At 35.1% G+C, this 15,970-nt stretch overlaps 1 protein-coding gene across 4 annotated transcripts in view; it reads right to left on the bottom strand.

Annotated features, from left to right (window-relative positions):
* JAK2 (Janus kinase 2) overlaps nucleotides 1-15,970 on the bottom strand; it is a 117,427-nt gene that overhangs the window by 69,860 nt on the left and 31,597 nt on the right. For 2 of the 4 annotated variants that reach the window (XM_072840370.1, XM_072840382.1), the window contains one exon: nucleotides 516-799. The exons of the other annotated variants lie outside the window; for them this stretch is intronic. In XM_072840370.1, the coding sequence (XP_072696471.1) occupies nucleotides 516-741 (226 nt within the window). In that variant the 5' untranslated portion in view covers nucleotides 742-799. The remainder of the gene's footprint in view (nucleotides 1-515; nucleotides 800-15,970) is intronic. 4 annotated transcript variants of the gene reach the window in all.

Below are 15,970 nucleotides of genomic sequence, written 5' to 3'. Positions count from 1 at the left end.
GAAAAGAAAAGAAAAGAAAAGAAAAGAAAAGAAAAGAAAAGAAAAGAAAAGAAAAGAAAAGAAAAGAAAAGAAAAGAAAAGAAAAGAAAAGAAAAGAAAAGAAAGAAAGAAAGAAAGAAAGAAAGAAAGAAAGAAAGAAAGAAAGAAATCTAGGTGGAGGCAGCCATGCACCCTGGAACTGTGTACTCTCCCCTGCTGGAAACAACACACTCCATCAAAGTTTGCTGCCTGCAGCCTCTGGCGGGGCAGCTGTTGCACCAAGGACTGAGAGAGCTGCACCCAGAGCAACCAAGGAGCTCAGTGCCTGCAGGGCCCCAGCAGAGCCCTCAATGTGAAGCAGCACCAGGCAGAAAGCACCTCTCCAAGCTCTGGTAGCTCTTCCTTTGAAAGCACACTGCCACATACATATTTTTAAAAAATAAAAAATACATTACACATGTACATTGTATTAGAGTAGCATAACTGAAGTGATGACCTATTAACAAAGAGAAAATAAGATTTTTTAAAATATTTACCACAAGCTTTAGAAGCAGCAACACAAATTTCTTCTGCAACATACTCCCCAGTTGGAAACTTCAGATATTCTTCTTCAGCTTTCTCAAGAGAATGATAAAGATACACCTGTAGGAGTGGGTCTATTTGCTTCACAGAATTAGCATTTCCAGGAATATCACCATTCTGATGTATAGGAGATTCAGATGTTCCTTCCATTTCTGTCATTGTAAGGCAAGCCATTCCCATGCAGAGTTTTTTTTTGTTTTTTGTTTTTTTGGTTTTTTGTTCTTTTCAGAACATTTGCCTGTTAGGAAAAAACAGTAAGTTACAAAAGAAAGTGATACTGATATGATAAGGTATCACCTCCTATACAAAGAAGGCTTCACTGAAAGCAGTGACTTTGTTAAAATTCATTAACTGAGTAAATATCATGTACTGCTATATAGAAAGCACAGTGAGAGATACTGAGATTATAAGCTTCCTGTGGACAAGGACCATAAAACTGAAGCTTACAACCTGAGGAAACACAATACAAATATGGAATATTAACAAAATAAACAAAATCAGTAACAGGCAATAGGATAAGAGATCCAGGGTAACATAAATTCTCAGTAAATGAATTACTATGACAATTGCTTATTGGTATCTGGAGGGGGTAATAACATTTCAAACTGGATTTAAACTGATGAGTTTTATTAGAGGAGGTCATATTTAAAACTGATTCTGTACAACAGACTGGATTTATGTGAATGAAAGACGAACAACATTCCAGGAGAGTAAAACTGTGCTGAGAAGTAGGAAGGTAAAAAGATCTACTCTAATTTATTGGGCTGAAGTACAATATTTGAGAAGTTATACCATTTAGGAAACAATTAAAAATACAGATATTTGTGGGAAGACTGAAATTACATACTCAAAATACATTTTTCCTTCTTGTTTGATAGGGCCCAATTTTGTCGGGGAGAGCAACATACCCTAAAGAACTGTTATTTCCCCACAGATGCATAACCACCTGAACCAGTTTCAACAAATGACATTTAAGTGGAAGTTGCTGGATGGTACCTTCCAGGAACAGTCCTTAAAAGGAAGCTGACTTGGCTTCCTTTTTGCTTTTCCCCCTTCACTTTCTTCTTACCTGCCTCTAAACATAAATACAGGGTAGGGCAGTCACTTTAAAACCATGAAGAAGGGATCACTGGGTGGCTCAGTGGTTTGGAGCCTGCCTTCGGCCCAGGGCGTGATCCTGGGGTCCTGTGATCGGGACCCACATCGGGCTCCCTGCGTGGAGCCTGCTTCTCCCTCTACCTGTGTCTCTGCCTCTCTCTCTCTCTAATGAATAAATAAAATCTATAAGTAAATAAATAAACAATCAAACCATGAAGCCAACTAGGAAGGAAATGTGAAAAGAATAAAACACCGGGCAAACTTAAGCATCTGAATCAATATCCAGAATCATCTATCTACCACCAAACATATTATTTGTAAATCAATGTAATCCTAATTGCTACGGTATAGTATTAAGAATAGTCTGAATGTCAGATCAAAGAATTTAAGGGGCATCCAACTGGCTCAGTCGGTAGAACATGCAACTTTTAATCTCAGGGTCGTGAGTTCAAGCCCCACATTGGGCATGGAGCCTACTTAAAAATAAATCAGATCAAAGAATTTAAACTTTATCTTACAGTCAATGATGAATTAAGAAGTTGAAATGAAACCAGTTAGAAAGCTACTACCATAGTCTAGGTAGTAGTAAGATCCTGAACTGAAACCACAACAGTTGAATGACGAATGGTAATATAACAGCAAGAATCCATGCAATCTGGTAACTAACAGAATACAGAGAAGCTGGGAGTCCAGTTATGGGATGAAGAAGTCACAAGAATAAAAGGCATAGCACAGGGAATATAGTCAGTGATATTGTGATAGTGTACAATAGTGTAATAGTGTTGATGGTCAGACCTGTGATGAGCACAGCATAAGGTATAAGAGATGCTAAATCACTATGCTGTACACCTGATACTAATGCAACACTGTGTCAACTACATTCAAATTTTTAAAAAGTGTTTTTAAAGCCAGAAATAAAAGATGGTGGGAGGATTCCAGGTTTGAGAGATCTATAATACCATTAATGGAAATAAGGAAATGAAGACTCTGCCCTTTGACAATGAAACAGAAGGAGAATAAGGACTGCTGCTTTACACATTTTTGTTCAGAAATGGAAGTAGGGCAATTCACCAGATCTAGCTAGAATCTAAAACATGAGATTGACATTTGAAAGACCTAAAAATCTGACAAGCTTTCCCACAGATGTACTCATTTATAACATGAGCAGAGTCATATAAAGGGAAAAGCAGAAAATAATAGCAAGTACACACATACAGCAATTACCGAGTGCCAAGCACTATACCAAGTACAGACATTAAAGGGGGTAAAAACGATGATTAAGTGAAGTGCAAGGTGAAATTCACCTGTATCTAACTTCAAGGACCTTACTATACTAGAGAAAATACTAGAGTTAATATTTAGTTCTTCGTATAACAGGGGACTTCCAGTGAGTAGAGAAACAAGAAACAGGCAGTTGTTAAAACCACAAGATTTTTTTTTAACTTTAATTTTTATTTTTATTCATGACAGACACAGAGAGAGAAAGAGGCAGAGACACAGGCAGAGAAAGATGCAGGCTCCACGCAGGGAGCCCAACATGGGACTCGATCCCGGATCTCCAGGATCATGCCCTGGGCCGAAGGCAGCACCAAACTGCTGGACCACCAGGGCTGCCCAGAACCACAAGATTTTTAAAGTTCACCTGCAACTGGATACAGAAATTTAAATAACTGAAATTTGTTTTCAAAAATACAAAATTTAAAAAAATTTCTTGTAATTATCACACTGTCTCTTTTTTACCTAATTATAGGAAGTCATGTAAAATGAACTCTTAGCCATTAAGGGGCAAATCTGCAAAAATTTCGTCAATTTGTTGTCGATCCTAGCTTTCCTTCTGAACTTTTTTCTGCTGAAATGTGTCTTTTAGAAGATCTTTCAGTGAGGCCTTAGTGATTTTTAAGTTGTAGCCTTTATTTGAAAAAAAAATTTTTACCACTATATTGAGATACAATTGACAAAACTGTAAGATACTTAGAGTATACAACATGATGATATACATTGTTCACATTGTGAAATGATTACCCATCATTGAGTCAGCACTTCCGTCACTTCCCGAAACTACTTTTTTCCAATGAGGACGTTTAACTTCTATTCTCTTAGAAAATATCAATTATACAATATAATGTTCACAACTATAGTCATATTAGATCTTCAAAACTTATCTACCTTATAAGCAAGAAATCTGTAGCCTTTAATCAATTTCCCCCAAATCCCAGCCCCCAGCAAGACTTTTCTACCATCTGTTTTAGAGTTAGTTTTTTTTTAATTGCAAATGTAAGTGGTACCATACAATATTTATCATTCCAACTGCTTCACTTGCCCCTGAGGTTTTTCCATGCTGTTGCAAATAATACGTATTCCTTTTTAAAGGCTGAATAATATTCCTGTGTGTGTGTGTGTGTGTGTGTGTGTGTGTGTGTGTGTACACACACACATATTTACTCCTTCCTGATCTGGATGCTTTTGATATCCTATACAAACCCATACAATAACAATTACAAACTCCAGAACAAACTATCCTAAAAAACACTGAAGACATTGGCAAGTGAACAAAAGCAGACAGCAACTGGAGGAGATGTGACCCTTGACAGAAAGAAAAACACTTAATGAAGACTGCCCTTTGATAATGAAATGGAAGGAGAATAAAGACTGCTGCTTTACACATTTTTGAATGAGGTCCACATTTATCCATCTTTTATTCTGAGGGAACTAAAAAGTCTCTGTAGTGCCCAAGTGATTAGTGGAAAAGAGGACAGAGCTCTTATTTGAAAGACTGTAGTCTTACTGGCTGGAAGAATCAAGGAAAAAACTTTGGAGATGCTAAACAGATAGAAATTGAAGGCAGACTCCTGGGAAAAAAGCGAGAATCAAGAGGCTGACTCTTGAACTCTCATGTATAGGATGAAAATCTAAAAAGTCCAGGGAGAGGCATTACCTGGAAATCTAAAAGATGTAAGAAGAGATTTCATTAGCTACCTGGTGCTGGAGAATCAGTTTGGGTGCAGAAGGAACTGGTAAATACCTCAGGCTTTTCACTGCAACTCCAGAAAAGCCACATTTGAGGAATAAGAGCCACATATCAAAAAGAAGGGCAAACTGGACTAGATAGTTCTAACAAAGCCTAACACCAAGCCTTCACAGGATATCAAGGTGAACCACCTGCTAGAACAAACTTTACACTTTGAAGAAAGACTAAAATCCACACTATCCAGAGTTTATACAAGATATCCACAAGACACAACAACCAACTGAAACTTAATATAAAAGAAACAAGTGGGATCCCTGGGTGGCGCAGCGGTTTGGCGCCTGCCTTTGGCCCAGGGCGCGATCCTGGAGACCCGGGATCAAATCCCACATCAGGCTCCTGGTGCATGGAGCCTGCTTCTCCCTCTGCCTGTGTCTCTGCCTCTCTCCCTCTCTCTCTCTCTCTCTCTGTGACTATCATAAATAAATAAAAATTAAAAAAAAAAAAAAAGAAACGTGATGTAGAGTCAAGAGATAAAATATGTAGAAATGGACTGATAGCAAACTCAATTGGAATTTATTTTATAAAATATGTTTATATAATATACATGTAAAAGAATCTACATTAAAAGATAAATGGATGAAGACATAGAAACCATATGACCTCTACAATATTGGGCAATCTTACACATGTGAACAAGACAGAAGAAATATTTGGAAAAATATTCACTAAATTTTTTTCTAAATTTGAGAACTTCAAACCACGAATACAAATAGTTCGTGTAGCCCCAATTCATAAAAATCCATAGCTAGTCATATCATAATCAAATTACTAAAAATCAAAGTGAAAATCTTAAAGGTAGCCACATACATACAGGAGAGCCAAGATAAGACTTAACAACTGACATCTCTTCAGATATAATGGAGGCTGGAAGACTACAATAGGCTGCTGGGAAGGAAAAGGAGCTGTTTATCCCTAAAATTCTATAGTCCACAAAAATAGCCTTTAAAATTCAGGCTAAACAGGGGATCCCTGGGTGGCGCAGTGGTTTAGCGCCTGCCTTTGGCCCAGGGCACAATCCTAGAGACCCGGGATCAAGTCCCACATCGGGCTCCCGGTGCATGGAGCCTGCTTCTCCCTCTGCCTATGTTTCTGCCTCTCTCTCTCTCTCTGTGACTATCATAAATAAATAAAATTTTTAAAAAAAGATTTAAAATTCAGGCTAAACAAATGCATTTTAAGATAAATGGATGCTGAGAGAAAAGACCTCACAAAAAAAAATAGAAAAAAACTTTAAGAAATGCTAAAAAAAAAAAAAAAAACAATTCTCTGGATTACAGATGCAAATCAGATTTGTAGAATGGAATGAAGAACTCAAAAAATAGTAAATATGTAGGTAACTATAACATTCTATTTTTCTTTCCTTAAATTCTTTGAGACAATTAACAATTGTTTTTAAAAGCATATTAACAATGTACAGTGAAATTCAGAATATATGAAAAAGAGGACAAAAGTTAAAAGGATAGAAAAGAGTAAAATAAAAAGTATATGTGAATAAAGTCAGGGCTTGGAAAAGTAAGAAACAGTGCTATCAGCAAAATCAGAAACTTCAAAGAACTGACGAAAAATTAAAAGTAGACAGGAACAGATGACAGTCAGCAGAATGGAAGAAATAAAAAAACTCTAAAATACACACAGAGGGATGCCTGGGTGGCTCAGTGCATGATCCCAGTCCGGGGATCAAGTCCTGCATCGGGCTCCCAGTGAGGAGCCTGCTTCTCCCTCTGCCTGTGTCTCTCATGAATAAATAAATAAAAATCTTTTAAAATAAAAATAAAAAGTAATAATAAAACAAAATACACAAAATAAGGCATTAACAAGCATTAAAAATAGTTGTCTGCAAACATGCAAACACATACAAAAAGCATAAATATGCCATGATAATAAAGGATCATCATATATTGGGGGTAAAGGAAGAAAGCATAAAAGAGGGCAAAAATGATCAGCAAAACCGCTGACTCCAAAAGAAACAAAGATAATACAGGAAACAGAGTGTTTTTAAAAATTCTCCTTGGCATCCTCAGAGAGATTCAGAATATTTTGAAAACATAAAGCATCATTAGAGGATCATTAAAAAGTAGAGAACTACAAAATAATAAGAACAATTCAATGAAAACACAGAATACAACTGAAGAGATCAAATAATTTGGAAGACAAATTCAAGACAAATTCTCGGTTTCCTAGATTAAGAGAGAGAAATATGGGCAGAAAACTAAAAAATAGGGGGTAATAATCTAGGAAGTCTAACTCTGAGAGCTCTAGATGAGAAAAAGAGAATATAGACAAGAAAAAAACATTTAAAAATAAAAGAAGAAATTTCATTGGTGTTAAAGATGCCTAGGTTCACAGTAAAAGAATCTTCTGAGAGGAGAAAAGTTAAGTTTTAAAAAGACTTACTTACACAGATAAAAATACAGTCAAAACACCAAATATAACACAGAAACTCTAAAAGAGTTCAAATTTTAACTCTTGAGTACTCAGAGCTTCCACCTATACATGTAAAATATAGCTGATGAAAACACTAAGATTGGTCTATCTTTAAACTCATGAACTCTAAGTGGAAATAGACCTTTAGTGCTGCTCATCTATAATCTTTTATTTCCTTATACCAACTACTCTCCCATTTTCCTAAACAACTATCTCACACCTTACCTTTTCTCCTCTATCACCAGAACTGCCACTCCAACTCTTTCCACTTCCTATATCTCACTGAAAAATTAAACCAAAAGAGAACACTAACACATCCTTTTCAAATCACCTGAAATATTCCTAAAAGTAAACCCACATGTGACACCATAAAGCAATTGTCAACAAATACTAAAGGAATATATTCAAAATATGAACAATGAAGCAAATCAACTATTTTTTCTATTTAAGACTCATAATGTTGACTTAATGTTGTATACACTATGATTAGTTTATGTGATTCTTAAAAAACTGAAGAAATAACACTGAGATCACATAAAAATGACTGACTTTTATGTCTGTTTATTCTCTAAATCAACAGTCTTCACAATTTGATGAAAATTCATTAAGAAGTACATTTAATTGCAAAATAAGACATATGATACTCAGTAATATTCAATATTCTGTAAATTCATGCTATTCTCAATAACTTCAACCAAAAAGAAAAAATATATTGAAAAATACAATGTTCTGCATGTGAATTGATGGCACTTAAATTAAAAATTTCTTATGGAAACTATGAACACTGATAAAAGTATCATAACATGCACTTATTGTACAGTATGTTCTCTTAACACAATGGGATTAAATTAAAAATCAGGGCAGCCCCGGTGGCACAGTGGTTTAGCGCCGCCTGCGGCCTGGGGCGTGATCCTGGAGACCCTGGATCGAGTTCCATGTCAGGCTCTCTGTATGGTGCCTGCTTCTCCCTCTGCCTGTGTCTCTGCCTCCCTCTCTGTCTCCATGAATAAATAAATAAAATCTTTAAAAAATAATAATAATTAATTAATTAATTAAAAATCAGTAAGATAAAAATGATTAGAAAATCCCCAGATATATTCAGAAATTTAGTGACATACTTTTATTTTTTTGAAGATTTATTTATTTATTTGAGAGAGGGCAGGGGAGGGGCAGAGGGAGAGAGAGAATATCAAGCAGACTCCTCACTGAACACAGAGCTGGATGCAAGGCTTGATCTCATGACCCTGAGATCATGACCTGAGTTAAAACCGAGAGTCAGATGCTTAACCAACTGAGTCACCCAGGTGCCCCAGCAACATACTTTTAAATAACAACAGTGCAAAAAAGAAATCAGAAAATATTTTAAGTTAAATGATAAAAATATGAAAGAAATGCAGAAGTGTTTATTTACTAGGATATTTAGTCTTAAATTTTTATGTGAGAAAAGAAATAAAGACTAAACAAAATTACAGGATGAGTTTTCATACCAAGAAACTAGGAAAAGAACAACAAATTAAGCTAAGGGCCATAAGGAAAAATATTTAAGAGCAGAAACCAGTGAGGAAAAAAGAAAAAAACAAAGTTGGCTTTTAAAAAGCATTAATAAAATTGATAAAACACTAAAAATAACTGATTTTTTAAAAAGAGAAAACATAAATGACCAATACAAAGAACTAGAAAGTAAACATCATTACCAGAGCTCCCAATATTAAAAATATGTTAATATAGAAATATCCTCCAATAAATTTGAAACTTTTGAGAAAATGAATGTTTTCTGAAAAACACAACTTATCAAAACAAAGGAAGAAAAGTTTAAAGTTAAACTTGTCTCCTCTCAGAAAATTCCTTATCAAAACAAAGATAATTTCAAAATTTTAATATTTACTAAAATATTGAATATAGAACTTAAAACTTTTCCACAAAGAAAATTCAATGCCCACTGACTTGTGAATTTCTCCAAACATCGGCAAGAAAAAAAATAAAGAACTTACACAAATTATTTCAGTAAACAGAAATTAGAAAACACTTCTCCACATATTTTAACAGTACAAACATATGCCAAAATAAGGTTGTGACAAAAAAATTATATGTAAATATCTCTAATAAACAAATATGAAAAAAATAATAAAATGCTAGCAAGTTGAATCTAGTAATATTTTAAAAGACTAACAAATCTGGACTGGGTTCATGTGTCACAGAAATACAAAGTTATTTTAACATTCAAAAATCAATCAACAGAATTTAACACATTATTAGAACATATGAGAAAAGTAATATATGACCACTTCAATAAATGTAGAAACTGACTCCAATAAAATTCAACAATGGTTTGTGATTAGAAACTCTCAGCTAAACTAGCTATAAAAGCAAACTTCTTCATTCTGATAAAAACTATGAAAGATCTTGAATTAAAATACTTAGTGGTAAAATACTGATCTCATTCTTCTTGAATTAAAAAAATTAGTAAGTATGTCTAAAATCATGATTTCCACTCAACATTTTAGTGGACATCCTGGTCAGCACAACAAAGCAAGAAAAGGAAATAAAAGGTATAATAATTAGGAGAAAGTAAAAATGTCATAGTCACAGATGGTATGACTATACATGTAGAAAAATTTAATAATTACTAAGTGAATTTAGCAAGAATAGTACACACAAAATCAATATACAAAACTTGATTTCCTTATACCAGAAACAATTTAAAAAGTCAAGATTAAAAACAGTATCCTTAACAATAGTAACAAAGAGTAAATATTGAGGAATAAGTCTATAGAAATACCTGTAAGAATAAAAACTATACAACATTGCTAGAAAAAATAAAGGCCAGACATTGGAAAGCTCTATTATTCAATTATCAACTTCTCTCTAAATTGACCTATAGATTCAACACAGTCTCAATTAAAATCTTAGCAGCTACAGGAATTTACAAATTAATATCTACATGGAAAACAAAGGATTACAAGAGCCAAAACAATCTAGAAGAGCTAAGTTGGAGGATTTACATTACCAGACATCAAGATTCACTATGAAGTCAGAGTAAGTCAGTCAAGTTGGTATTCGTTTAAGTACAGAAAAACAGACCAAAGGAACAAATAAAGTTGAAAAAAATATCTTCACATAAGGTAACCTATCTTAGATGTATCAACTACATTTTGGTGAAGAAATATTGGCCTTTTTAATAAATGTTTCTCAGTCAAATGACTGTTAAATGATAAGGGAGAAAAACCCTGATCTCCAACTTATACCATACAAAGATATAAATTTAAGCTGGATAACCGAACAATATGTAAAAAGTCGTATAAAAAAAAATTCAAGGAAAAAAGGAGTATCATCTTCATGACATCTCTTAAAACAGGATATTAAGAAACTACAATAAATATTTACATATTAGACTTCTTATACACATGTAATAATAGTTTCATGTCACAGGAAGCAAAAAGATATAGGCAAAAAAAACTATAATACCTAGAAACTTTAATACTCCTGTAGGAATTAACAAAAATAAAAGATTAAAAAAATAAGAATTCAAAAAATAAAAATAAAAAATAAGAATTCTGAAGACTTGAACATCATTAACCAATTAAACATTTACAGCATACTTTACCCAACAAATGTGGAATGTAGATCTTCTTCAAGGGCACATGGAATATTCACTAAGTTGTATCATACGCCTGTCTAGTCTATAAATTAAGGTTAGTGAATTCGAAGAGATTAAATTTGAAAAGCCTGAATTTATGAGGATTATGTTCTTGAAAAGGGTAATATATTGATGAAAGAAATTGAAAACAAAAATAGACGTTTTGTTCATAAGTTGGAAGAATTATTAATGTGAAAATGTACATATTACCCAAAGGAATCTACAGATTCAATGCAATCCTCATCATAATACCAAAGGCATTTTTCACAGAATTAGAACAAAGAATCCTACCAATTTATATGGAACAACAAAAGACCCCCAAATAACCAAAGAAATCTTGAGAAAGAAGAACAAAGCTGGAGGTATCACTTTCCTAGGTTTCACATTACACTACAAAGCTATAATAAAGCAGCATGGTAGTGGTATGAAAACAGACACAAACAGATCAATGGAACAAAACAGAGAGGGATGCCTGGGTGGCTCAGCGGTTGAGCGTCTGCCTTTGGCTCAAGGCGTGATCCCAAAGTCCCGGGACTGAGTCCCACATCAGGCTTCCTGCATGGAGCCTGCTTCTCCCTCTGCCTATGTCTCTGCCTGTCTCATGAATAAATAAAATCTTAAAAAAAAAAAAAAAGGAATAAAACAGGCCAGAAATAAACCCACACATATAGGGTCAATTAGCCTATGACAAAGAAGGCAAGAATATATAATGGAGAAAGACAGTTTCTTTAATAATTGGTGCTGAGAAAACTAATTAGCTACATGTAAATAAATGAAACTGGACCACTATCTTACACCATATATAAAAATAAATTCAAAATGGGGTAATAACTTGAATGTAAGACCTGAAATCATAAAATAGAAGAAAACACAGGCTGTAAGCTCTTTGTGAAAAAACATTTGCCAGAGAAGACATTCAGACAGCCAACAGGAACATGAAAAGACACAGAACACCACTAGTTATCAGGGAAATGCAAAGCAAAACACATATATTACATCACACCTATGAGACTGGTTATTATCAAAAAGACAAAAAGTAAGTGTTGGTAAGGATGTGGAGAAAAGGGAACCTCTGCACGTTGTTGGTGGGAATGCAAACTGGTATAGTCACTGTTTTCCACAGTGGCTGTTTCAATTTACATATAAATTTAGTAAGTTAAAACAATAAAGTAGAGGGTTCCTTTGCCAACATCTGTTTCTTGTGTTGTTTTTAGCTATTCTGATAGGTAAGGTGATAACCTCATTGTAGTTTTGATTTGCATTTCCCTGATGATAGGTAATGTTGAGCATCTGTTCATCTATTGGCTGTCTGTATGCCTTCTTGGGAGAAATGTCTGTTCATGTCTTCTTCCCATTTTTTAACTGGGTTATTTGATTTTGGGGTGTTGGTTGGTTCTTTACATATTTTGGATACTAACCCCTCATCAGATATTTCATTTGCAAATATCTTCTCCCATTCAGTAGGTTGCCTTTTTGTTTCATTGACTATCTCCCTTGCTGTGCAGAAGCTTTGTATTTTGAGGTAGTCCCAATAGTTTATTTTTATTTCCCTTGCTTCAGGAAACATATATAGAAAAATGCTGCTATGGCTAATGTCAGAAAAATTACAGCTTGTGCTCTTTTCAAGGATTTTTATGGTTTCATAAAAAACATAAAATCCATTTTATGTTTAATCCATTTTCAGTTCACTTTTGTGTATAGTAAAAGCGGTTCAGTTTCATTCTTTTGCATGTAATTGTCCAGTTTTCCCAACACCATCTGTTGAAGACACTTTCCATCGTATTTCTTTCCTCCTTTGTCAAAGATTAATTGACATATAATTGTGGGTTTATTGTTTATTTCTGGGTTTTCTGTTTTATTCCATTGACCTATATGTCTATTTTCATGCCAGTACCATACTGTTCTCATTACTATGGCTTTCTAGTATAGTTTGAAATCTGAGAGAGGGATACCTCTAGCTTTGTTCTTTTTCAATATTGCTTTGGCTATTCTGTGGTTCCATACAAATTTTAGAATTGTTCCAGTTCTGTGAAAAATGCTGTTGGTTGGGATTGCATTAAATCTACATATTGCTTTGGGTAGTACAGACATTTTAACAATATTTATTCTTCTAATCCAGTAACATGAAATAGCTTTCTCTGCATCATTTCAACTTCTTTCATCAGTGTTTTAGTTTTCAGAGTACAGACCCTTCACCTCTTTGGGTAAGTTTATTTCTGGGTATTTTGCTAGTTTTGGTACAATTGTAAATGGGATTCTTTTTTCTTTTTTTTAAATTTATGATAGAGAGAGAAAGAGAGAGGCAGAGACACAGGCAGAGGAGGAACAGGCTCCATGCAGGGAGCCCGACGCGAGACTCGATACTGGGACTCCAGGATCGCGCCCTGGGCCAAAGGCAGGCACTAAACCGCTGAGCCACCCAGGGATCCCCGGATTTATTTTTCTTAATTTCACTTACTGCTGCTACATTAGTAGCATATAGAAATAGATTTCTGTACATTGATTTTGTGTCCTGCAACTTTACTGAATTCATTTATCAGTTCTAGTAGTTTTTGGTGACGTCTAGGTTTTTGGTGGCATTCCTTACCAATCTGGGTGCCTTTTATTTCTTTATGTTGTTTAACTGCTATGGCTAGGACTTCTAGTGGCTAGGTGTTCCAGTACTATGCTAAATAAGAGTGGTGAGAGTGGACATCCTGGTCTTATTCCTGACCTAAAGGGAAAAACTGTTTTTCACCACTGTAGATGATGTTGGCTGTGAGTTTTTCATAAAAGGCCTTTATTATGTTGAGGTATGTTCCCGCTAGACCTATTTTACAGAAAGTTTTTATCATGAATGAATGTTATACTTTGTCAAATGCTTTCTATTGAAATGATCATACAGTTTTTATCCTTTCTCTTACTGAGGTGATGTACCACACGGGCTGTTCTGTAAAAATTTTACCACCCTTGCACCCTGTTTAGACACAGGGTATAATTTTTCCAATGTATTGCTGGACTTGGTTTGCTAATATTTTTTGCATCTATATTCATGAGAGATATTGGCCTATAGTTCTTTTTTATTTATTTATTTATTTATTTATTTGTGATGTCTTTATCTGGTCTTGGAATCAAGGTGATACGGGTCTCACAGAATGAATTTAGTTTTCCTGCCTCTTCTGTTTTTTGGAATAGTGTGACAACAATAGGCATTAACTCTAAATATTTGGCAGAATGTGCCTGTAAAGTCCTCTGGTCCTGGGCATTTTTTCTGGTGTGGGGGGGTGGGGTTAGTTTTTTTATTATGGATTCAATTTCATTGCTGGTAATTAGTCTGTTCAAATTTTCTATTTCTTCCTGCTTTGGTTTTGGTAAGTTATAAGTTTCTAGGAATTTATCCATTTCTCCTAGGTTATCCAATTTATTGGCATATAGGTTTTCATAATATTCCGTTAACAACTGTCTGTATTTCTGTGGTATTGGTTGTTTTGTTTTGGTTTTTTTGGCGGATAAATACAGGTTTAATGATCCATTGTTCTTCACGTAGATGGCTACAGAGACTTTACAATCCCAAGATATACAACCACGCAACACAGACCAATCAGCCAATTCTAAAATAAACTTGGCTTCTTACAACTATCCTGTAAACAATGCAGCCCTTCTTCCACCCAAAATGACCTTCATCTTGCATGAAAAGTTATTATAGGGGAACCAGAAACCTACTTTTGTGGCCAGAAAGTAAAAACCAAAGGAAAAATAGTAATTTAGAGGTTAGCTGGGGAAAGCAGGATATCTGGTGCCCTTCACTGTGCTGCTTTGCTCTTTTGACTCCTACTTTTTTCTCCCTCTTCTTCAGCCCATCCATGTTAGTTCTCAGTAGGTTCCAGTAAGCCTGATAAAGCCTCTAATACCATAGGACATGTGTATCCATCCAAAACTTGTTCACTTCTTTGGAGCTTACCATAGTGCTGATCTTTTTCCCATCAGTAGGTCTTAACAGACACTTGTCTGAGGGCTCAAAGCTCTCTACAGCACCTTTCCTTGGAGTGGGTTTAGTTCAACCATCTTACTTCTTCAGGGTGATGAACACACTGTCCAACGACCCACACTTCTGGAAAAGTCTAGTCAGCTCCATCAGGAACTGCTCACGCTCCAGCAGCACCACTGTGGTACTGCTAGCTCACTTATGTCAGTATCTTCTCCACTACTTTCAGGTTTTTTTTCTTTATTGATATTTTTTGCCATTTACTTGTGTCTTGGTGTAGACTTCCTTGGGTTGAATTGGAGGAGTGGGGGGGGGTCTCTGTGCCTCCTGGATCTGGATACCTGTTTCCCTCCTCCAAGTAGGGAAGTTTAATAAGCAAGTTCATAGTAATACAAGCTAACTCAAGAAGCAAGAAAAATATCAAATAACTTAACCATAAACCTAAGGGAGCTAGTAAAAGAACAAACAAAACCTAAACCCAGCATAAGATAACAAAGATTACAGCAGAAATAAATTATACAGAAAGTAAAAAAATAGAACAGATCAATGAAACCAGGGCTGATTCTTTAAAAGGTCAACAAAATCAATAAACTATCTCAGAAAACAGGGATTAAATACATTTCAAAAACCACGGAAATACAAGCAACCTTTAAAAGAACTATTCAGGGGATCCCTGGGTGGCTCAGCGGTTTAGTGCCTGCCTTCGGCCCAGGGCGCAATCCTGGAGACCCGGGATCGAGTCCCACGTCAGGCTCCCAGCATGGAACCTGCTTCTCCCTCCTCCTGTGTCTCTGCCTCTCTCTATGTCTATCATAAATAAATAAATAAATCTTAAAAAAATAAATAAAAGAACTATTCAGTATTTGATGCAAAAATACACTAACTTCTCACTAAAGCAGGAATAATGACATATCTTTGGTGACTTCAAGATGAGTGACTGCACACCACAGGTTCTTGCCCCAGATCTCAAAGAGCTAACTAGAAGGAGGCATTCTGCTTCCTCAATAGTGCCTTAACATTTTAAAGGCACTGCTAACTATGAAAGAGAAGGTCTTTTACTTCCAGCCATCCCAGGGCTATTTGTACACACTGTTACTTCTGGAATACTTTAAGGACCTTTGTTCCTCTCACTAAAATTGTGTTCCCCAACAGATCTGTCAATAAAAAAAAAAAAAAAAAACTGATATCTACTTACACTCACTCACCTGCCATTTCTCTTTTTCCAATTTGTAACTACATTCTGGAAAGTGACATTATC

Source organism: Canis lupus, chromosome 1 (assembly GCF_048164855.1).
Source record: "Canis lupus baileyi chromosome 1, mCanLup2.hap1, whole genome shotgun sequence".
NCBI lineage: Eukaryota > Metazoa > Chordata > Mammalia > Carnivora > Canidae > Canis > Canis lupus.
Note: the sequence above shows the minus strand (reverse complement) of the source record. Positions and strands in the feature narration are given on the sequence as shown.